This window comes from Durio zibethinus, chromosome 27 (genome assembly GCF_047325235.1).
Source record: "Durio zibethinus cultivar Kanyao isolate XHJ-2024 chromosome 27, ASM4732523v1, whole genome shotgun sequence".
Lineage (NCBI taxonomy): Eukaryota > Viridiplantae > Streptophyta > Magnoliopsida > Malvales > Malvaceae > Durio > Durio zibethinus.
Genome location: NC_143188.1, coordinates 15,516,751 through 15,539,505, shown reverse-complemented (window position 1 = coordinate 15,539,505; position 22,755 = coordinate 15,516,751). Strand labels below are relative to the sequence as shown.

At 30.9% G+C, this 22,755-nt stretch overlaps 2 protein-coding genes across 2 annotated transcripts; both read right to left on the bottom strand.

The window, feature by feature from the left end:
- Positions 1-1,002: 1,002 nt before the first annotated feature.
- Positions 1,003-5,449, bottom strand: LOC149511033 (receptor-like protein 41). Its single transcript, XM_089756485.1, has 2 exons — positions 1,991-5,449; positions 1,003-1,527 (listed from the first exon to the last, which is right to left on the bottom strand). Exon 1 carries the CDS (start codon positions 5,437-5,439, stop codon positions 2,023-2,025), a length of 3,417 nt encoding a protein of 1,138 aa, XP_089612611.1. The 5' UTR covers positions 5,440-5,449; the 3' UTR covers positions 1,003-1,527; positions 1,991-2,022.
- Positions 5,450-10,835: 5,386 nt separating this feature from the next.
- On the bottom strand, positions 10,836-15,284 carry LOC149511032 (receptor-like protein 7). The gene is made up of 2 exons (XM_089756602.1): positions 11,836-15,284; positions 10,836-11,357 (listed from the first exon to the last, which is right to left on the bottom strand). The coding sequence occupies exon 1, from the start codon at positions 15,276-15,278 to the stop codon at positions 11,868-11,870; it is 3,411 nt and encodes a 1,136-aa protein (XP_089612728.1). The 5' UTR covers positions 15,279-15,284; the 3' UTR covers positions 10,836-11,357; positions 11,836-11,867.
- Between the last annotated feature and the right edge of the window lie 7,471 nt (positions 15,285-22,755).

Below are 22,755 nucleotides of genomic sequence, written 5' to 3'. Positions count from 1 at the left end.
AATTATGGATTAGTGGCTATATCAGAACACTTAGCACATCAATGTGAATATTGGCTATTTAGTTATGATGCTTTATTTCTATTAGATAGAGAATAAGTTACTGAAAGGATTCATTGGCATTCTAGAGAAGTGAGTATATATAAGTTACTGAATGTATTGCCCTCATGTTTTTGTTTAGTCAAGGTCTATTCTACATGCAAATCAATCATATAGCAATAAAGCTTACAACAAACCATTTGTTTTTGTCTGTGGGAGTGCTGAAGCAAAGAAACAAAGGATGATATGGGATTAAAGTTGAATAAAATAATAAAGGAAATATTTCAATCTTTCTCGCCATGGTCAAATCTATAGTTGTTAGGGACAATAAAGTACTATCGAAGTTAGTTTGGAATTGTCGAGCTTGATACCTGGAACTGGAAGCTTTGTTATTTTCTTTTCGTTGTTTTTTTCTCTGTAGTGATGTAGCAGTTAATAAAGGAATAAAGCATCTTAGCTTGAGCTTGGTCTGTGAAGATTTTTCTGTGTTAGGAGATGTAATTTCTAGTTTTGGCAGCTAAAGTGGTAGGCGTAGTCATTGTTGTACATGCCATGGCTTATATCAAATACCTGCACTGCAAATAGTTGAGTTGAATAATTGATATTGTTGATGTAATTCCTGGTCTGATAGTCGAAAGTTTTACTGGAGGTTGAGAAGGAGAGTTTGTGTGACCTATCATATGGTAGAAAGTCAGTGTGCCAAAAATGTTATTTTGAGGCATTCCCCAACGCTCAAGTTAGTAAGGTATACCACAAGCAAGTAAATGAGAGAGATTAAGAAGCAGTTAAAGAGAGTAGAGAGAGTTCAGTAGTGAATCATCTGTCTGGTCTGGTTCTACTTTTTATACCTTTTAGATGATGACGTCGCAAACTGGGTTTTCATGTGTAAGACCTACTATGTGGCTGCTAATATGATCACTTAGGTATAACAATAACGAAGAGCTTAGAAGATAATAAGATTTTCGTTAAGAATTTCTTTGGGTGAATGATTTTTGTTAACCCAAAGAAAGCATTAGACTTGCTACAAGTAAACAGTAAGCTATCAAAACGTTACAAATGTCCAAGAACAATCTAACTTTTGCAACGTAATCAAACTAAGCAACATTAAGGAACCAGTCCCCAATTCAGACACATTTTTCTTTTGCTAAGCCAGAAATTATTAATAAAAACAGCGTTACACAATGGGGTGAACAACAGGGGAACCCCATAACTCAGCCGTAAAACACCACCTTATAGGCAGAACAGAAGACAAGCACAATACAACCACACATGCTGCCACTCATCTTAGGTGAGCAGAAGAGAAAGAACTGAGACACAAGTACCGTAACACCAAGCCAAAAAGGTTCAGACATAATTTCTGTTGTTGAAGAGGAAGAGTGCAACTGAAGACTGCAATCTTGTTATTGAACTAAGTGAAAAGTAACTTCTGATAGTTGAAACAATAGCTTCTATATCTTTAGATGGCCTGCCAAACTTCCTTTGATTGTGCTCCTGCCAAATAAAATATACATGAGCATCCCAAGCCAATCTAATTAAGGACAATAAATGCCGAAGCTTTGCTTTGCTGTTAAGATGGTTGACAGCCCAATCTAACTCAAAATGCCAGTCACCCACATGTCTTTTACAAATTAGTAACTTGGAAACTTATGATTGTCATTTATAAAATAAGGTTAGGAATTCAAAGGACATATCCTAGGTTGCAGGCAATTTTTGTTTTCAGTTTTAAAAGCAATGCCAAGTTTAAAATGAAAATGAGTCGTACAAAGTTGAAATCTTCTTTAATTAAATTTAAAAAATAATCACTTTAATCAAATATCAATTAATGTAATTATATATATATCACACTTATAATGCACGAGAGTATTTAAATAATTTTATTTGTTTAGGCAATTAACTACAATTGAAAGAACCAATAAAAAAACTTTTGAGTGATTAAATATTCTAGAATGCTTACCAAATGAATTTGAAACTTGAGTTTTGATGGAATCACCTAGAAGATCTTTTCCATTTTTTATTCCGATTCCATGTAAACCTATCCATCCATTTGTTTCCCATCTCATTCAACACTGTATATCCAATAGATAACCCAATCACCAAACCACATCCATACCCAATCAATACGATTTTCCAAATAGATATACCATCTACCAATGAATCTTCATCTTCCTTAGGGGGTTGCATTCCAAGACCAACTTCATTGCATTTCTTTGTCAAAGGCGGCCCACACAATCTTGGGTTCCCTTTGTAAGAATCGTTTGGAAATGTACCAAATTGGTAGCTTTGTGGTATGCTTCCCTCAAGTTGGTTGTAAGAGAGATTCAATACTTCAAGCAAAGTTAGGCTTGCAAGCTGTGGAGGAATCTTTCCTGAGAGGTTGTTCTGGGAGAGGTCCAACGACTCAAGCTTAGTTAAGTTTCCAAGTGCTGAAGGGATTGGGCCAAGGAAGCTGTTGTAGGAGAAGTTTAGCGCTTTGAGTGACTTGAGGTTTTGTATTTCCTCCGGTATTCTCCCATGGAAACTATTATTGGAAAGGTCAAGACAAACAAAGATGGTTAAGATTTTCTCGTAAAAAATTTCAAACCCTTTATTCACAATTGTCAGGGAGTCCTGGTAGTACTTGTCTCCAATGTAATCTGGCTTAGCTTTCTTGCCATCAGTCATCATCTTCATTGCCTTCAAAGATCGAAAAAATCCAATAGATAACTCACCTGAAAAGTTATTGGAAGCAAGGTCCAATATGTGTAACTCTGGAAAAGCATTTTCATCCTCAGAAGTTTTAGCTGGACCATAGAATCTATTTGCTCTTAATACAAGAACCTTTAAAGAGGGCAATTTCTCCAACCAAAAAGGAAATGTGTCTTGTATCATATTTTTTCCAACGTCCAAAACTTCAAGCTTTTTGCAATAGGCTAATGACCTTGGCAACTTTCCTTCCAGTTTATTCCCACCAATTTTGAGTGACCTTAGTTGAGGAGCTTGAAAGAATTCAATTGGTAATTGACCAGAAAAATTATTGAAAGCAATATCTAGTACATCTAAGTCTTGAAAACAATTTTTCACATGTTTAATTGGACCATAAAGCCTATTTGCTCGCAATACAAGGACCATCAACGCAGGCAATTTTCCCAACCACAAAGGGAATGTGTCATGCAGAGTATTGTTTCCAAGGTTTAAAACTTGGAGCATTGTGCAATTGGCTAATGACCTTGGCAACTTCCCTTCTAATTTATTATCATTGAGTTGAAGCCAATATAATTGGGTCGCTTTTGCAAAATCTGGTATGCTGCCATTGAAATTATTTTTTTGTAGATCCAAAGTGTCGAGAGAACTGATATTGCCCAAGCAACTTGGGATTGGCCCGCTTAATTTGTTAAAGGATGCATTAAAGGTCCTAAGTTGACTCAAATTGCAAATAGGTCTTGACAAAGAGCCTTGTGAAGAAGTTAGAGATTGGTTTAGTGAAAATTGGTCCAAAAATGAGAGAGAATTGTTAGAAAGATCCAGAAACCTCAAACTTTTCTTCCACACCCAATTTGGTACTGCACCACTTATTTTATTATTTGAAAGGACAAGATATTCTAAACTAGTTTGACTCTTTAAAAACTCTGGAAACATACTTAAGTTACAGAATCGCAAAGTCAAAAAAATCAACATTGGAAAAGAGGAGTTTGCATCACCAAAAGGAAACTCTTTTGAAAAATCAATCGCATTGAAAGAAAGGTCTAACCCTAAAAGAGTGGTCTTCCATAACCAATTAGGCACAAAACCATGGATTTGGTTGTTAGAAAGATCTAGAAAAGCCAACTTGTCTTGAGTTTTGATGAATTCTGGAAATTCAGTAAGGTTACATGAATTTAGGTATAGCTCCTCTAATTGGGGAAAAGCAAGGCTTGTGATGTTGCTTTCAATTGACAAGCTCGTATTGGAAAGGTCAAGAAACCTTAAGTTCTTGAGTTGGGAGAACATGTCAAGCTTCACGGAGCTAAAGCTATTGTAGCCTAAATACAATGCTTCAATCAATGAAGAAGATGCGTTGGGGAACTCACCAATTTCACCAATCAATTGATTTTCCCAAAGAAACAGGGTATGCAATGATGGGAGAGTAAATAAAGAAGAAGGAATTGAGCCAGAGAGGTGGTTCTGTATCAAATCAAGGTATGAAAGATTTGGAACTCCTAATCTATGAAATGGAGGGATTAAACCACTGAAATTACTATATCCTAATTTCAGCTCCACAAGGTTAGTAAGATTGGCAATTGATAATGGAATTTGTCCAAAGAAATTGCAAAAACGGAGATCTAAAGTTGTCAAGAACTTGAGATTACCAATTGTTTCTGGTAGTTTTCCACTGAAATTTGTAGAAAAAATCTTTAAGATCTGTAAAGTATTGTTTAATGGAAATTCTGGCAACTGACCTTTAAGATTGTCATTTTCTGAAATGTCAATGCTTTGTATTTTTGGCAATAAGAAAACTTCTGTTGGAAAATCCCCACTCAAATTGCAACTTGCTAAACTGAGAGAAACCAAATTAGAGGAAATTTCCAAGAAATTGGGAGGCAAAAAAGAGATTGAATTCCCACCAAGGAAAAGTTTGGAAAGAAAAGGGAGTCTTAAGAGTGAAGAACAAAATGGACCTGTCAAACCACAATTCGAAAGACTTAACACATGCAGGTTAGGAAGTACTATGGATATGGCTTCACACCATCTAGTACTTTGAGTTGAAATGTTCACACTATCCAAGTAGAGCTCCGTAAGAGGTCTTAAATTTTGGATCAATGTCTTAAAGTTTGGGTTTTCTAGTTTAAGAAGTTGTTGAAGGTCAAAAGGCAATGGATGGTAGTAGAGGATGTCCTCGTATGGAGGGAGAAGTTGGTTATACCGTTGATAGCAAGAATCTTGATTAGATAGATCAAGAGAGACTAACCTTGTTAAGTATGAAATCCCCGCTGGAATTTGGCCAAGGAAACATGAGTTTGAAAGGTTGAGATGAGTTAAATTTAGGAGTCTGTCAAACTCATATTGAAACAGAGTGGTATTAAAATTGTTTCCAGCAAGATTAAGGCGTTGAAGATGATGGAGATTGAAAATAGAGTGAAAGCTACCTGAAAGGTTTTTGTAGCTAAGATCAAGTCCAATCACATGACCCAAAGCATCACATGTAATTCCTTTCCAAGAGCAACAATCAGTGTTGGGATTCCAAAGCTCAACTTTGGAAGAGAAAGTAAAATTTGGGGCATAGTAAAGATTGTGGTGCAGTTGCAGCAAAGCAGATTTTTGGTCATCAAGGCACTGGTTTTGGAGATCAGTATAAGAAGGTGAAAAAGATAGCACAAGAGATACAGAGCATGAGAAGAGAAATAAGGTAGGAAAAATGAGTGATACTAGGATATGAAGATTCTTCATGTTTTGTTGGTTCTCTATAGAAAAATTGAAGGGAAGATTGTGCAGTTTGAGATTTGCATACAGGTATTTATAGACAAGTACTTCATATTACGTACTGTTATTGTAGCTATATATCTCCCTTCATCTCAAGAGATAAGTTCAAATGTGTTTTTCCAACCACACGTTTATACGAGTTTGAACTTTTTCTGTAAGAGTTGAATCAAAATAGATGGATGACAGATATAATTAATGCTTGTCTATTTTGAATTTTAAAGAATGAATAATGGGTTTCAATGATGATAAGGTTGATAGTTTTGCTTTTGTAAATTAATCTTTATTACTATATTCTTTCTTTTATTCCCACTTTTTATTTCATATTATATATTCGTACAAAAAAAAATTAATCATCTTAAAGTTAGGTAATAGTCTACATGTATATCGGTAGGAAGGAATTTTTTCATCACTAAAAAATAATTATAATTTTTACTAAGCTTGACGTTTGGAGGAAAGTAAAACTTATAGAGATTTATCAATCAACTCAACTTTGTTATTAAGGAATTAGATAGAACACTTTTTTTTTTTTGAAAATTCTAATTAATTAACTTTTCTTATTCTTCTTTTGTTTCCTCGATCAACTTCCTCATATGTACCATTTTCTTTCTAAATAAGCACTCAGAGAAAAGAATATTTACTGTAACAATTCTTTCTTTATAATAGTATGTGTTATTCTTTGGTCTCTGATAGAGTTTAGTCATCCTGACACCACTAGATTAATAGCTAAGAAAAAGGAATATTGTTTAGTCATATGGATACCTTTTGATGCATTTTTTTTGTTGCAAAACCTATTGTAATATGGCATCACATGTTGTAAAAATATTGCCCACCTAAGCTTAAAATCTGAAGCAAATATATGAATGAAATGAAACAAAGGCAAAAGATGAAAGCATGCCGGAAACATTCAGCCAACAAAGTAAAAGTGCTGCAACTGAGTTTCCACGCATTCAGGTTTCGCTCGCATGTTGATGTCAAGTCAGAGGAAATAATGGGAGACAGGAGCTTAGCTTTAGACCGTGCTTCACCTTTCCATCCATTTCATTAGATTTAATTGATTGCTTCTCTCTTGGACTTCATTTAGAGATGACAATATATACTAAATAATCATATATTTGGTATTATCTAATTTGTTTATGTTCTGATAAAAAAATTATAAGTGGATAATTATTATTTTTTTTAGTAAGTTTAATATCTATGACGAATTTAAATAGTATTTTTTAAATATTAAATATTTGAATTCGTTTAAATTTTAATGAATAGTGTTGAACATCTGAATTCATTATCCATTTATATTTACAAATTATATAAAATTTTATAGTTGTAGAAGGTTTTGAACCCTAACAAACAACCTTTATTTGTTATTTATTAAAATTCAACTTGAATTTTAAATTTAAATTTAATTATTTTATATTTTAACAAAAAAACTTAAATAATCAAATATTTTAACAATTCAAATATTTAGCTGATGATACTTATTTAAATTGATTTAGGATTGGATATTGACACTAAATTTAATCAAATATTTAAATAAATTAAATGAATTCAAATATAATGAAAAGTAAATAAATTCATATATAAATACTTCAAAAATAGCTGATTCTATTCCATCGCCATTCCTACTTTGATTCATACTCACACATTTAAAATAATTACTAAATGATTCTTTGCTCCCTAAAATTAGTTAATATACTATTTATCATAATAATTTTATATGAAATGTAATAATTGATATACAGTTAATAATTTTATATCTATTATTTTTAAATCATATTAAATACAAGATTATGATAAGATAAGATAAGATGATATTATGAACAGAATTGAATTAAATAATATCATCTTACTTTGTGTTTGATAGATGCAAGGATTAAGATAAGATAATTTATTTATTCGTCAAAAAATTTTTTTTTCAAAATTTATACAATTTATATTATTGATATAAATTGGATATATAAATTTAATCTCATGGATTAAAAATAGTCCTTTTCACTTGAGAAAGATTGAATAATCTTATGTCAAGAGGATATTAATCTTTTTTATAATCTCTATCTATTTCTTTAAATACAAATCAAATATTATATAAAATAATTATCATCATATCCTATCAATAATCCTATGCATCAAATATGATATTAATGTATTGAATGAAAATATTACTTTATGTAATCATCTTGAAATGTGCTTTTAGATTATTGTTTGCAAGCTTTGAAGAAGCTGTCAAATTTTCAGAGTGGAGAAATGCCATGAAGAAGGAGATTCATATGATTGAAAAAAATCAAACATGGATGCTAGTTGATAGACCAAGCAACAAAAACATCATTGGTGTTAAATGGATTTTCAGAACAAAGTTGAATGCTGATGGTTCCATCAACAAACTTAAAGCTAGATTGGTAGCTAAAGGCTACTCCCAATAGCTTGGTGTTGATTTTTTAGAGACATTTGCTCCAGTTGCAAGGTTGGACACCATAAGGCTGCTATTAGCCTTAGCAACTCAGCAAAGTTGGAAAATATACCAATTTGATGTCAAATCTGCCTTCATGAATGGTTATCTTGAGGAGGAGATTTACATTGAACAACCTGATGGTTTTGTTGCCAAGGGACATGAAGGCAAAGTCTATCTACTCAAGAAGGCTTTGTATGGATTAAAACAAGCTCCAAAAGTGTGGAATTCCAGAATTGATGTTCATTTACTGAAGTTAGGATTCAAGAAAAGCCTCAGTGAAGCAACATTGTACATTAAAGTTTTTAACAGTAATGATCTGTTAATTGTTTCTTTGTATGTTGATGATCTTTTGGTGACAGGTAGCAAATCAGCTCTCGTGAAGGATTTTAAGCTCCAAATGCAGGAAATTTTTAAGATGACAGATATAGGAGAAATGTCTTATTTTTTTGGAATGGAGGTTCATCAAGACCAGTAAGGAATCTTCATTTGTCAAAGAAAATATGCAAATGAAATCCTGAATAAGTTTGGAATGGAAAATTGCAAACCAATCAACACTCCTTTGGCTCAAAATGAGAAACTTATTAAGGAAGATGGAGCTAACAAAGTTGATGGTTCTATTTATAGAAGTTTGGTTGGTTGCTTATTGTATTTGACAGCAACAAGGCCAGACATCATGTATGCTGCAAATTTACTCTCTGGGTTCATGCAAAATCCTAGTGAGTTGCATTTTAAGGCTACAAAAAGAGTGTTGAGATATGTTAAAGGAACCAATGAACTTGGAATTTGGTTCAAGAAGAATGAAAGTTCAAGATTGGTTGGATTCACAGACAGTGACTAGGCTGGCTCTCATGAAGACATGAAAAGTACTTCAGGCTATGTGTTTTTCATTGGATTAAATGTGTTCAGCTGAAATTCAAAGAAACAAAGAACTGTGGCTCAATCAATAGCAGAAGCAGAGTATATAGCTACTGCAGCTGCTGTTAATCAAGCAATTTAGCTAAGGAAAATTCTGATGGATTTAAGTCAAAAGCAAGATGATGCAATAGAAATTTTTTGTGATAATCAGTCAACAGTTGCAATGGTCAAGAACCTTATGTTTCATGGAAGAACTAAGCATATTAAGATCAAGTATCACTTTATTAGAGAAGTTGAAGCTAAGAATGAAGTGAAACTGGTGCATTGCAAGTCAGAAGATCAAATTGCAGATATTCTGACTAAGGCCTTACCAAAGGCAAGGTTTGAAACATTAAGGAAAAGTCTTGGTGTTTCCAGCAGAAATGCCAAGGAGGAGTGTTAGTGTGTTAGTGGTTGAAGCAACTAGGTATGGCATTTCTACTGGCACTTTTGTAATAGGTTTTACCATCTGATCAGTTTAGGTAACATGATGGATCTGTGCATGGTAATCTATACTGTTAGGCAAACAACTTTTGTAGTAGTTAAACAAACTTTTGTATTTTTGAAGCCTATAAATTAATGAAATGAAGCTCATGATATAATGAGCCAATTTACTTCAAGTGACAGATTAGTTTCTTCTGTTTTTTTGTTCTTCCTCTGCTCTAAATCCTTTAGAGTAAGTATTTTTCAGGTTGATACTTACATTTCTAGTTAGAGAAGGATTCAAAAGAGCAAGAACTTAGGGCTGCATGAGGACAGTTGTAGGAGAAAGCCTCTAGCGGCAAAGTCTTCGTATATACATAATCACTCTGTCCAATGTTGCTTTTGTCAACCCCCAAGGTCATCAAATATCTTTTTACCTGCACCAATCTTCTAAACATAAATTCTGAGCTAATGCTCAAAATAGGCTAAATATCAGAAGGCTTGACAACCTTCCTGGTTTACAGCATCAAGCTGACTACTAGAGAAAAAACTACCTATAAAATGACCAGTGATTGAAACATAGCATGTCTTCTATAACTTGATCGGTTAATTATGGGTTAGTGGCTATACCAGAACACTTAGCACATCAATGTAAATATTGGCTACTTAGTTATGACGCTTTATTTCTATTAGTTAGAGAATAAGTTACTGAAAGGATTCACTGGAATTCTAGAGAAGTGAGAATATATAAGTTACTGAATGTATTGCCCTCATGTTTTTGTTTAGTCAAGGTCTATTCTACATGCAAATCAATCATATGGCAATAGAGCTTACAACAAACCATTTGTTTGTCTGTAGGAGTGCTGAAGCAAAGAAACAAAGGATGATATGGATTAAAGTTGAAGAAAATAATAAAGGAATATTTCAATCTTTCTCGCCATAGTCAAATCTATAGTTGTTAGGGAAAATAAAATACTGTCGAAGTCAGTTTGGAATTGTCGAGCTTGATAGCTGGAACTGGAAACTTTGTTCTTTTCTTTTTTTTTTTTTTTTTTTCTCTTTAGTGATGTAGCAGTTAATACAGGAATAAAGCATCTTAGCTTGAGCTTGGTCTATGAAGATTTTTCTGTGTTAGGAGATGTAACTTCTAGTTTTGGCAGTTAAAGTGGTAGACGTAGTCGTTGTACATGCCATGGCTTATATCAAATTCCTGCACTGCAAATAGTTGAGTTGAATAATTGATATTGTTGATGTGATTCCTGGTCTGATAGTCGAAAGTTTTACTGCAGGTTGAGAAGGAAAGTTTGTGTGACGTGTCACAGAGTAGAAAGTCAGTGTGCCGAAAATATTATTTTGAGACATTCTCCGATGCTCAAGTTAAGTTAGTAAGGTATATCAGAAGCAACTAAATGAGAGAGTAAGAAGCAGTTAAAGAGAGTTCAGTAGTGAATCACCTGTCTGGCCTGATTCTACCTTTTATACCTCTTAGACGAGGACGTGGCAAACTGGGTTTTCATGTGTACGACCTACTATGTGGCTGCTGACATGATCACTTAGGTATAACAATAATGAAGAGCTTAAAAGATAGTAAGATTTTCGTTAAGAATTTCTTTGGATAAATGATTTTTATTAACCGAAAGAAAGCAGCAGACTTGCTACAAGTAAACAGTAAGCTATCAAAACGTTACAAATGTCCAAGAACAATCTAACTTTTGCAAAGTAATCAAACTAAGCAACGTTACGGAACCACTCCCCAATCCAGACACTTTTTTCTTTTGCTAAGCCAGAAATTATTAACAAAAACAGAGTTACACAATAGGGTGAACAACAGGGGAACCTCATAACTCAGCAGTAAAACACCAACCCATAGACAGAACAGAAGACAAGCACAATACAACCAGACATATTGCCAATCATCTTAGGTGAGCAGAAGAGAAAGAACTGAGACACAAGTATCGTAACACCAAGCCAAAAACATTCAGACACAATTTCTGTTGTTGAAGAGGAAGAGTGGCACTGGAGACTGCAATCCTGTTACTGAACTAAGCCAAAGGGAACTTCTGATAGTTGAAACAATAGCTTCTATATCTTTAGATGGCCTGCCAAACTTCCTTTGATTGTGCTCCTGTCAAATAAAATATATATGAGCATCCCAAGCCAATCTAATTAAGGACAATAGATGCCAAAGCTTTGCTTTGCTCTTAAGATGGCTGACTGCCCAATCTAACTCAAAATACCAGTCACCCACATGTATTTTACAAATTACTAACTTGGGAACTCATGATTGTCATTTATAAAATGAGGTTAGGAATTCAAAGGACATATCCTAGTTTGCAGGCAATTTTTGTTTTTAGTTTTAAAAGCAATGCCAAGTTTGAAAAGGGAATGAGACACCCAAAGTTTGAAACCTTTTTGAATTAAATTTCAAATGCAATTACTTTAGTCAAATATTAATTAGTGTATATATATATATATATACTAATTAGTGTATATCACACTTATAATGCACGAGGGTATTTAAATAATTTTAGTTGGGCAATTAACTACAGCTCAAAGAATCAACAAGAATACTTTTGAGTTATTAAGTATTCTAGAATGCTTACCAAATGACTTTGACACTTGAATTTTGATGAAGTCACCTAGAAGATCTTCTCCATTTTCGATTCCGGTTCCATGTAAACCTATCCATCCATTTGTTTCCTATTTCATTCAGCACTGTATATCCAACAGATAACCCAACTACCAAACCACATCCATACCCATTCAATACGATTTTCCAATCAGATATACCATCTACCCATGAATCTCCATCTTCCTCAGAGGGTGGCATTCCAAGACCAACTTCATTGCATTTCCTTGTCAAAGGCTGCCCACACAACCTTGGGTTCCCTTTGTAAGAATTGTTTGAAAATGTATTGAATTGGTAGCTCTGTGGTATGCTTCCCTCAAGTTGGTTGTAAGAGAGATTCAATACTTCAAGAAAAGTTAGGCTTGCAAGCTGTGGAGGAATCTTTCCTGAGAGGTTGTTCTGGGAGAGGTCCAACGACTCAAGCTCAGTTAAGTTTCCAAGTGCTGAAGGGATTGGGCCAAGGAAGTTGTTGTAGGAGAAGTTTAGCGCTTTGAGTGACTTGAGGTTTTGTATTTCCTCCGGTATTCTCCCATGGAAACTATTATTGGAAAGGTCAAGACAAACAAAGATGGTTAAGATTTTCTTGTAAAAAATTTCAAACCCTTTATTCACAATTGTCAGGGAGTCCTGGTAGTACTTGTCTCCAATGTAATCTGGCTTAGCTTTCTTGCCATCAGTCATCGTCTTCATTGCCTTCAAAGATCGAAAAAATCCAATAGGTAACTCACCTGAAAAGTTATTGGAAGCAAGGTCCAATATGTGTAATTTTGGGAAAGCATTTTCATCCTCAAAAATTTTAATCGGACCATAAAATCTATTTGCTCTTAGTACAAGAACCTTTAAAGAAGGCAATTTCACCAACCAAAAAGGAAATGTGTCTTGTATCTTATTTTTTCCAACGTCCAAAACTTCAAGCTTTTTGCAATGGGCTAATGACCTCGGCAACTTTCCTTTCAGTTTATTTCCACCAATTTTGAGTGACCTTAGTTGAGGGGCTTGAAAGAATTCAATTGGTAATTGACCAGAAAAATTATTGAAAGCAATGTCTAGCACATCCAAGTCTTGAAAAGAATTTTTCACATGTTTAATTGGACCATAAAACCTATTTGCTTGCAATACAAGGACCATCAGCTCATGCAATTTTCCCAGCCACAAAGGGAATGTGTCATGCAGTGTATTGTTTCCAAGGTTTAAAACTTTGAGCATTGTGCAATTGGCTAATGACCTTGGCAACTTCCCTTCCAATTTATTGTCACTGAGTTGAAGCCAATACAATCGGGTTGCTTTTGCAAAATCTGGTATGCTGCCATTGAAATTATTTTTTTGTAGATGCAAAGTGCGGAGAGAACTGATATTGCCCAAGCAACTTGGGATTGGCCCGCTTAATTTGTTAAAGGATGCATTAAAGGTCCCAAGTTGACTCAAATTGCAAATAGGTCTTGATAAAGAGCCTTGTGAAGAAGTTAGAGATTGGTTTAGTGAAAATTGGTCCAAAAATGAGAGAGAATTGTTAGAAAGATCCAGAAACCTCAAACTTTTCTTCCACACCCAATTTGGTACTGCACCACTTATTTTATTATTTGAAAGGAAAAGATATTCTAAACTAGTTTGACTCTTTAAAAACTCTGGAAACATACTTAGGTTACAGAATCGCAAAATCAAAAAAATCAACATTGGGAAAGAGGAGTTTGCATCACCAAAAGGAAACTCTTTTGACAAATCAATCGCATTGAAAGAAAGGTCTAACAATAAAAGATTGGTCTTCCATAACCAATTAGGCACAAAACCATGGATTTGGTTGTTAGAAAGATCTAGAAAAGCCAACTTGTCTTGAGTTTTGATGAATTCTGGAAATTCAGTAAGGTTACATGAATTTAGGTATAGCTCCTCTAATTGGGGAAAAGCAAGGGTTGTGATGTTGCTTTCAATTGACAAGCTCGTATTGGAAAGGTCAAGACACCTTAAGTTCTTGAGTTGGGAGAACATGTCAAGCTTCACGGAGCTAAAGCTATTGTAGCCTAAATACAATGCTTCAATCAATGAAGAAGATGCGTTGGGGAACTCACCAATTTCACCAATCAATTGATTTTCCCAAAGAAACAGGGTATGCAATGATGGAAGAGTAAATAAAGAAGAAGGAATTGAGCCAGAGAGGTGGTTCTGTATCAAATCAAGGTATGAAAGATTTGGAACTCCTAATCTATGAAATGGAGGGATTAAACCACTGAAATTATTAGATCCTAATTTCAGCTCCACAAGGTTAGTAAGATTGGCAATTGATAATGGAATTTGTCCAAAGAAATTGCAAAAATGGAGATCTAAAGTTGTCAAGAATTTGAGATTACCAATTGTCTCTGGTAGTTTTCCACTGAAATTTGTAGAAAAAATCTTTAAGATCTGTAAAGTATTGTTTAATGGAAATTCTGGCAACTGACCTTCAAGATTGTCATTTTCTGAAATGTCAATGCTTTGTATTTTTGGCAATAAGAAAACTTCTGTTGGAAAATCCCCACTCAAATTGCAACTCGCTAAACTGAGAGAAACCAAATTAGAGGAATTTTCCAAGAAATTGGGAGGCAAATAAGAGATTGAATTCCCACCAAGGAAAAGTTTGGAAAGAAAAGGGAGTCTTAAGAGTGAAGAACAAAATGGACCTGTCAAACCACAATTCGAAAGACTTAACACATGCAGGTTAGGAAGTACTATGGATATGGCTTCACACCATCTAGTACTTTGAGTTGAAATGTTCACACTATCCAAGTAGAGCTCCGTAAGAGGTCTTAAATTTTGGATCAATGTCTTAAAGTTTGGGTTTTCTAGTTTAAGAGGTTGTTGAAGGTCAAAAGGCAGTGGATAGTAGTTGAGGAATGCTTCGTATGGATGGAGAATTTGGTGTTGATAGCAAGAATCTTGATTAGATAGATCAAGAGAGACTAACCTTGTTAAGTATGAAATCCCCGCTGGAATTTGGCCAAGGAAACATGAGTTTGAAAGGTTGAGATGAGTTAAATTTAGGAGTCTGTCAAACTCATATTGAAACAGAGTGGTATTAAACTTGTTTCCAGCAAGATTAAGGCGTTGAAGATAAAGGAGATTGAAAATAGAGTGAAAGCTGCCTGAAAGGTTTTTGTAGCTAAGATCAAGTCCAATCACATGACCCAAAGCATCACATGTAATTCCTTTCCAAGAGCAACAATCAGTGTTGGGATTCCAAAGCTCAACTTTGGAAGAGAAAGTAAAATTTGGGGCATAGTAAATATCGTGGTGCAGTTGCAGTAAAGCAGATTTTTGGTCATCAAGGCACTGGTTTTGGAGATCAGCATAAGGAGGGGAAAAAGATAGCACAAGAGATACAGAGCATGAGAAGAGAAATAAGGTAGGAAAAATGAGTGATATTAGGATATGGAGATTCTTCATGTTTTGTTGCTCTCTATAGAAAAAATGAAGGGAAGATTGTGCAGTTTGAGATTTAAATACAGGCATTTATAGACAAGTACTTCATATTACGTACTGTTATTGTAGATATATTTCTCCCTTGATCTCAAGAGATAAGCTCAAATGTGTTTTTCCAACCACATGTTTGTACGAGTTTGAACTTTTTCTGTAAGAGTTGAATCAAAATAGGTGGAAGACAGATATGGTTAATGCTTGTCTATTTTGAATTTTAAAGAATGAATAAGGGGTTTCAATGATGATAAGGCTGATAGTTTTGCTTTTGTAAATTAATCTTTATCACTATATTCTTTTTTTTATTCCCATTTTTTATTTCATATTATGTATTCATACAAAAAAAATTAATTATCTTAAAGTTAGGTAATAGTCTTACATGTATACCGGTAGGAAGGAATTTCTCCATTACTAAAAAATAATTATCATTTTTACTAAGCTTGACGTATGAAGGAAAGTAAAACTTACAAAGATTTACCAGTCAACTCAACTCTGTTATGATGGAATTAGATAGAACATTTTTTTTTTTTTAAATTCTAATTAATAAGTTTGTTTCTTCTTCTTATTCTTCTTCTTCAATGAATCTCCTTTTGTTCCCTCGATCAATTTCCTCATATGTATCATTTTCTTTCTAAATAAGCATTAAGAGAAAAGAATAATTACTGTAACAATTCTTTCTTTATAATAGTATGTGTTATTGTTTGGTCTCTAATAAAGTTTAGTCATCCTGACACCATTAGATTAATAACTAAGAAAAAGGAATATTGTTTAGTCAAATGGATACCGTTTGGTGCATTTTTTGTTGCAAAACCTATAGTAATATGGCATCACATGTTGTAAAAATATTTCCCACCTAACCTGAAAATCCGAAGCAAATATATGAATGAAATGAAACGAGGGCAAAAGATGAAAGCATGCCAGAAACATCCAGCCAACAAAGTAAAAGTGCTGCAACTGAGTTTCCAGGCATTCAGATTTCGCTTGTATGTTGATGTCAAGTCAAGAGGAAATAATGGTAGACAGGAGCTTAGCTTTAGACCGTGCTTCACCTTTCCATCCATTTCATTAGATTTAATTGATTGCTTCTCTTTTGGACTTCATTTAGAGATGACAATATATACTAAATAGTCATATATTTGGTATTATCTAATTTGTTTGTGTTCAGATAAAAAATTTATAAGTGGATAATTATGATTTTTTGTAGTAAGTTTAATATCTGCCACAAATTCGAATAATATTTCTTGAATATCAAATAGTTGAATCTGTTTAAATTTTAATGAATAGTATTAAACATCTGAATTCATTATCCGTTTATATATGCAAATTATATAAAATTTTATAGTTGTAGAAGGTTTTAAACCTTAACAAGCAACTTTTATTTGTTATTTATTAAAATTCAACTTGAATTTTAAATTTAATTTTAATTATTTTATATTTTAACAAAAAAACTTAAATAATAGAATATTTTAACAATTCAAATATTTAGTTGATAATACTTATTTAAATGGATTTAGGATTGGATATCAAAACTAAATTTAATCAAATATTTAAATAAATTAAATGAATTCAAATATAATGAAAAGAAAATAAATTCATATATAAATACTTCAAAAATAGCCGATTCTATTCCATCACCATTCCTACTTTGATTCTTACTCATACATTAAAAATAATTACTAAAGAATTCTCCACTCCCTAAAATTAGTTAATATACTATTTATCATAATAATTTTATATTAAATGTAATAGTTGATATATGATTAATAATTTTATATCTATTATTTTTAAATCATATTTGGTTTGTAAGATTATGATAAGATGAGATATGATGATATTATGAATATGATTGATTAAATAATGTTATCTTATTTTGTGTTTGATAGATGCAAGGATTAAGATAGGATAATTTATTTATTTGTCTTATCCTTTTCAAAATTTATACAATTTATATTATTGATATAATTTTTAAGAGTATAATTAAATATATAAGTTTAATCCCATGAATTAAAAATAATCCTTTCTACTTGAGGAAAATTGAATAATCCTATGTCAAGAAGATATTAATTTTTTTTATAATCTATATCCCTCTCTTTAAATACAAATCAAACATTATATAAAATAATTATTATCATATTCTATCAATAATCTTAAGAATCAAACATGACATTAATGTATTGAATACAGATATTACTTTAAGTAATCATCTTGAAATGTGCTTTTAGATTATTGTTTGCAAAATCATTTTATTAATCACTGAGAATTCAAAACAACATATTAATAATTTATTATTGAATTTATCATATATATGGGCCTTTTCTATTATTTTTGTTTTTATATTGTTAAAGAATATTGATTTGAATAGTAAGAACTTAGAATATGTAGATTCATATTTTATATTTTACAATACTAGAAATAAAAATATTAACTAATATTATTTTTAATGGTAATGAACCTTAATATTAATGAATAAGTGAAAACTACAAATGTGAACATTACAAATATGAAAGGGCGAAAATGATTGTTTTTCCATAGAAGAAAAATTAATGGGATTTTCTATTAATTAATGAGTCTTCAATTCATCAGTATGGGTTTTTCTTGTTCTTGCCTCGTACACATATTTCTTGCTTTGCTTTGACTAAAGTCGTTTCGTTTTCTTTAAAAGAACTTTAGAATTGGTCTAAAACTACTTTGTCTAAGGTCAGAAGCATCTTTCTTCCTTCCATTATCTACCTCATAACAAAATAAATAAATAAAATACATTTACACAAAAGAATATTAACAATAAAATAATTTTTTGAATTTGAGATTTATCTCAGTTAATTTCAGAAGCAAAGCCAAAAATATGAGAATAAGAAAATGATAGTATGAGAATTTTTTATTGGTTTTTAGTCTTCTATTTGATTTATTGTTTTAAGTCTTCTCATCATGCAAATGTCTAAGTCTTTTTACACCAACATTACTCTATGAAAAATAATCTTCTTAGCAATTTGTTTAAATCAAGTCTGTCATTTAAAAAAGACAAAACAAACCACAATTTTCTCAATTGAAATTGTCTTTTGTCTTTTAGTTAAATTGACAGACTGAGACTAGATTTTAAGTATATTAATTATTATTTTTATATTTTGGTCTTTTTAATAACTTAGACTAAAGCAATTGCTAATATTATTATTTTTATGAAGTAAAGATGAGGCAAAAAGACTAACACATTTGCATGCTTGATGGCAAGACTAAGTATTAAGCAAAGATTAAGACTTCAACCAATACATTACCATAGTATCTATCATTTTCTTTCTTATTCCACCATTATAAAATCACAATTTCCTAAATAAACAAGTTTAAGAAGTGAGAGAAAGAATGCGTTCTTTAGATTTTTTTTTCAAACTTTTTAGAAAAAAATAAAACATAGATTTTTAAATTGTTGATTTTTTTTGGCCAATCAATTTGTTGATTAAATAATTTTTGCTCATGATTTTGTTCCTAATGTACTGTTAGATTTCATGGTATGTGCATTTTTTATTTCTTCAATTTTTTATGATTAATATATTTTAAAAGGATCCTTTAATTTAAAATTTCAATGATCCAATAACCATGTACTTTCTATAAGATATGTACTCTTAACTATTTTTTTTCAAACGTAAATGTAACCTTTTTTCAATTTATCGGATATGAAAATCCAGTAAGTTATATAACTTAAGAAATGCCTATCTAGAAGTTTTAAAATTAAAATGAGATGAGTAGATAAGTAATTTCACTTAAAAAAAAAAAAAAAAGAGTGGATGTACAGAAAATTTTGATGGTGTATTTAGAATCATCCATCACAAAATTATACTTTATTAAAAAATTGATATTCTAATTTTGGACTTACAAAAAAATGATAGTTTGAGATTTTTTTTATTGGTATTTAGTCTTTTCTGTACTTTATACTTTTAAGCTTTCCCATCATGCAAATGTCTAAGTCTTCATGCCCCATCATTACTCTTTGAAGAATAATCTTCTTAGCAATTTACTTAAGTCAAGTTTATCTCTTAGAAAAGATAAAAAAAAAAAAAAAAAAAACATAACAATTTTTTTGGTGGTGGTTGTCTTTTGTTTTTTAGTTAAATTAGCAGGCTAGGAAAGGATTTTAAATATATTAATTATTATTGTTATATTTTAGTCTTTTTAATGATTTAGATTGAAGCAATTGCTAAAATTATTATTTTTGTGAAGTAAATATAAGGGCAAAAAGACTAACACATTTGCGTGTTTAATGCCAAGACTAAGTATAAAGCAAAGACTATGATTTAGACCAATGCATTCCCATGGTATCTATCATTTTCTTTCTTATTCCACCATTATAAAATCACAATTTTCAAAATAGACAAGTTGACAAGTGGGAATAAATGTGTTCTTTAGATTTTTTTTTTTTCAAACTTTTCACCAAAAATAAAAGACAAGTTTTTAATTTGTTGATTTTTTTCTTTTTTGCCAATCAATTTGTTGAATAAGCAACATCTTTCTCATGCTTTTGTTCCTAATGCACTATTAGATCTCATGGTATGTGCATTTTTTTATTTTTTACTTTTTAATTGTTAACATATTTTAAAAAGATTCTCTTATTTAAAATTAAATGAACAAATAACCTTGTAGTTTGTTAGTAAAATGTTGAACTCTTAATTTCAATAATTTAAAGTTCAAATCTTGATAACCTCACATACAAAAAAAAGACAATTTTCTAATTTCACAAATTTCATGTATACGAGATAATTTATATATATATATTTGGATTTCATCATATATGATTAATATATATTTTAAATTTTATAAATGGTATTGGAATCTCATACTTTATGCAAGATATTTTCTCTTAACTATTTTTTTTCCAAACCTAAATATAAGTTTTATCTTACCAGATATGAAAATCCAATGAGTTATATCTAGATGCTTTAAAATTGAAATGAGATGGGTAAATAAGTAATTTCATTTAAAAATTAAAAAAAAATGATGATATATTTAGAATCACCCATCACAAAATTATACTTTATAAAAAAATTGATATTTTAATTTTGGACTCACAAAGAAAATGATAGTATGAGATTTTTTTATTGGTATTTAATCTTTTCTTTGTTTTATACTTTTAAGTCTTCCCATTATGCAAATGTCTAAGTCTTCTTGCCCCATCATTACTATGTGAAAATAATCTTCTTATCAATTTGCTTAAGTCAAGTTTGCCTTTTAAAAAAGAAAAAAAAAAAACAATTTTCTCAATGAAAGTTGTCTTTTGTCTTCTACTTAAATTTGCACACAAGGAATGGATTTTAAGTATATTAATTATTATTGTTATATTTTAGTCTTTTTAATGACTTAGACTGAAGCAACTGCTAAGATTATATTTGTGAAGTAAATATGGGGGCAAAAAGATTGACACATTCGCATGCTTAATGCCAAAACTAAGTATAGAGCAAAGACTAACACTTTGAACCAATACATTCCCATAGTATTTATCATTTTCTTTCTTATTCCACCATTATAAAATCACAATTTTCAAAATAGACAAGTTTGAAAAGTGAGAATGAATATATTCTGTAGATTTTCTTTTCAAACCTTTTAGCAAAAAAAAAAGCACAAGTTTTTAATTTGTTGATTTTTTTTGGCCAATCAATTTGTTGATTAAGCAACTTCTTTCTTATGCTTTTGTTCCTAGTGTACTATTAGATTTCATGGTATGTTCATTTTTTTAGTTTTTTATTGTTAATATATTTTAAAGATATCCTCTAATTTAAAATCACAATTTTCAAAATAGACAAGTTTGAAAAGTGAGAATGAATATATTCTGTAGATTTTCTTTTCAAACCTTTTAGCAAAAAAAAAAGCACAAGTTTTTAATTTGTTGATTTTTTTTGGCCAATCAATTTGTTGATTAAGCAACTTCTTTCTTATGCTTTTGTTCCTAGTGTACTATTAGATTTCATGGTATGTTCATTTTTTTAGTTTTTTATTGTTAATATATTTTAAAGATATCCTCTAATTTAAAAATTCAATAAGCTAATAACCATATAGTCTATTAGTAAAATGCTAAACTCTTAGCTTCAGTAGTTTAAAATTCAAATCCTGACAATCTCATTATAAAAAAAATAAAAAAAGACAATCTTCAAATGAAAAATTTTCATGTGTACAAGATAATTTATATTTATTTTAATTTCTTCACATATGATTAATTGAATTTTTAAATTTATAAACAATATTAAAATCTCATACTTTTTATAAGATATTTTCTCTTAACTATTTTTTCAAACCTAAATGTAACTTTTTCTAACTTATCGGATATGAAAATTTTGTAAATTATATAACTCATCAGAAATGCATATTTAAAAATTTTAAAATCAAAACAGGAAGAATAGATAAGTAATTTCACTTAAAAAATTTTAAAAAAAGGTGGATGTAGAAAAAAAATTATGGTGTATTTAGAATCACCCACCACAAAATTATACTTTACAAAAAAGAAATTGATATTCTAATTTTGGACTAACAAAGAAAATGATAGTATGAGAAATTTTTTTATCGGTATCTAGTCTTTTCCTTACTTTATACTTTTAAGTCTTCCCATAATGCAAATGTCTAAGTCTTCTTGCCCCATCATTACTCTGTGAAAGATAATCTTTATAGCAGTTTGCTTAAGTCAAGTCTATCTTTTAAAAAAGACAAAAAAAAAAGCAATTTTCTTATTGGTGGGTGTCTTTCGTCTTCCAATTAAATTGGCAGATCAGGAATGGATTTTAAGCATATTAATTAATATTATTATATTTTAGTCTTTTCAATGACTTAGACTGAAGCAATTGCTAACGTTATTATTTTTTTGAGGTAAAAATAGGGGTGAAAGGATTGACACATTTGCATGCTTGATGCCAAGACTAAGTATGAAGCAAAGATTATGATTTAGACCCATGGTTTCCGATAGGATCTATCTTTTTCTTTCTCATTCCACCATTATAAAATATCAATTTCCAAAATAGACAAGTTTGAGAAATGGAAGTGAATGTGTTCTTTAGATTTTATTTTTCAAACTTTTCAACAAAAATAAAAGATAGGTTTTTAATTTTTTGATTTTTTTTTTGCTAATCAATTTGTTGATTAAGCAACTTTTTTCTCATGCTTTTGTTCCTGATGTACTATTAGATCTCTTGGTATATGCATTTTTTTTATTTTTTAGTTTTTGATTGTTAATATATTTTAAAGAGATTATTTGATTTAAAATTAAATGAGCAAATAACCATGTAGTTTGTTAGTAAAATGTTGAACTTTTAATTTTAGTAGTTTACAGTTCAAATCCTAATAACCTCACATACAAAAAAGGACAATTTTCTAATTTCACAAATTTCATGTATACAAGATAATTTATATATATTTCAATTTCATCATATATGATTAATAGAGATTTTAAATTTTATAAATGGTATTAGAATCTCAT

Excerpts from the sequence above, each read along its gene's own strand:
- LOC149511033 (XM_089756485.1), bottom strand. The coding sequence starts at position 5,439 with ATGAAGAATCTTCATATCCTAGTATCACTCATTTTTCCTACCTTATTT.
- LOC149511032 (XM_089756602.1), bottom strand. The coding sequence starts at position 15,278 with ATGAAGAATCTCCATATCCTAATATCACTCATTTTTCCTACCTTATTT.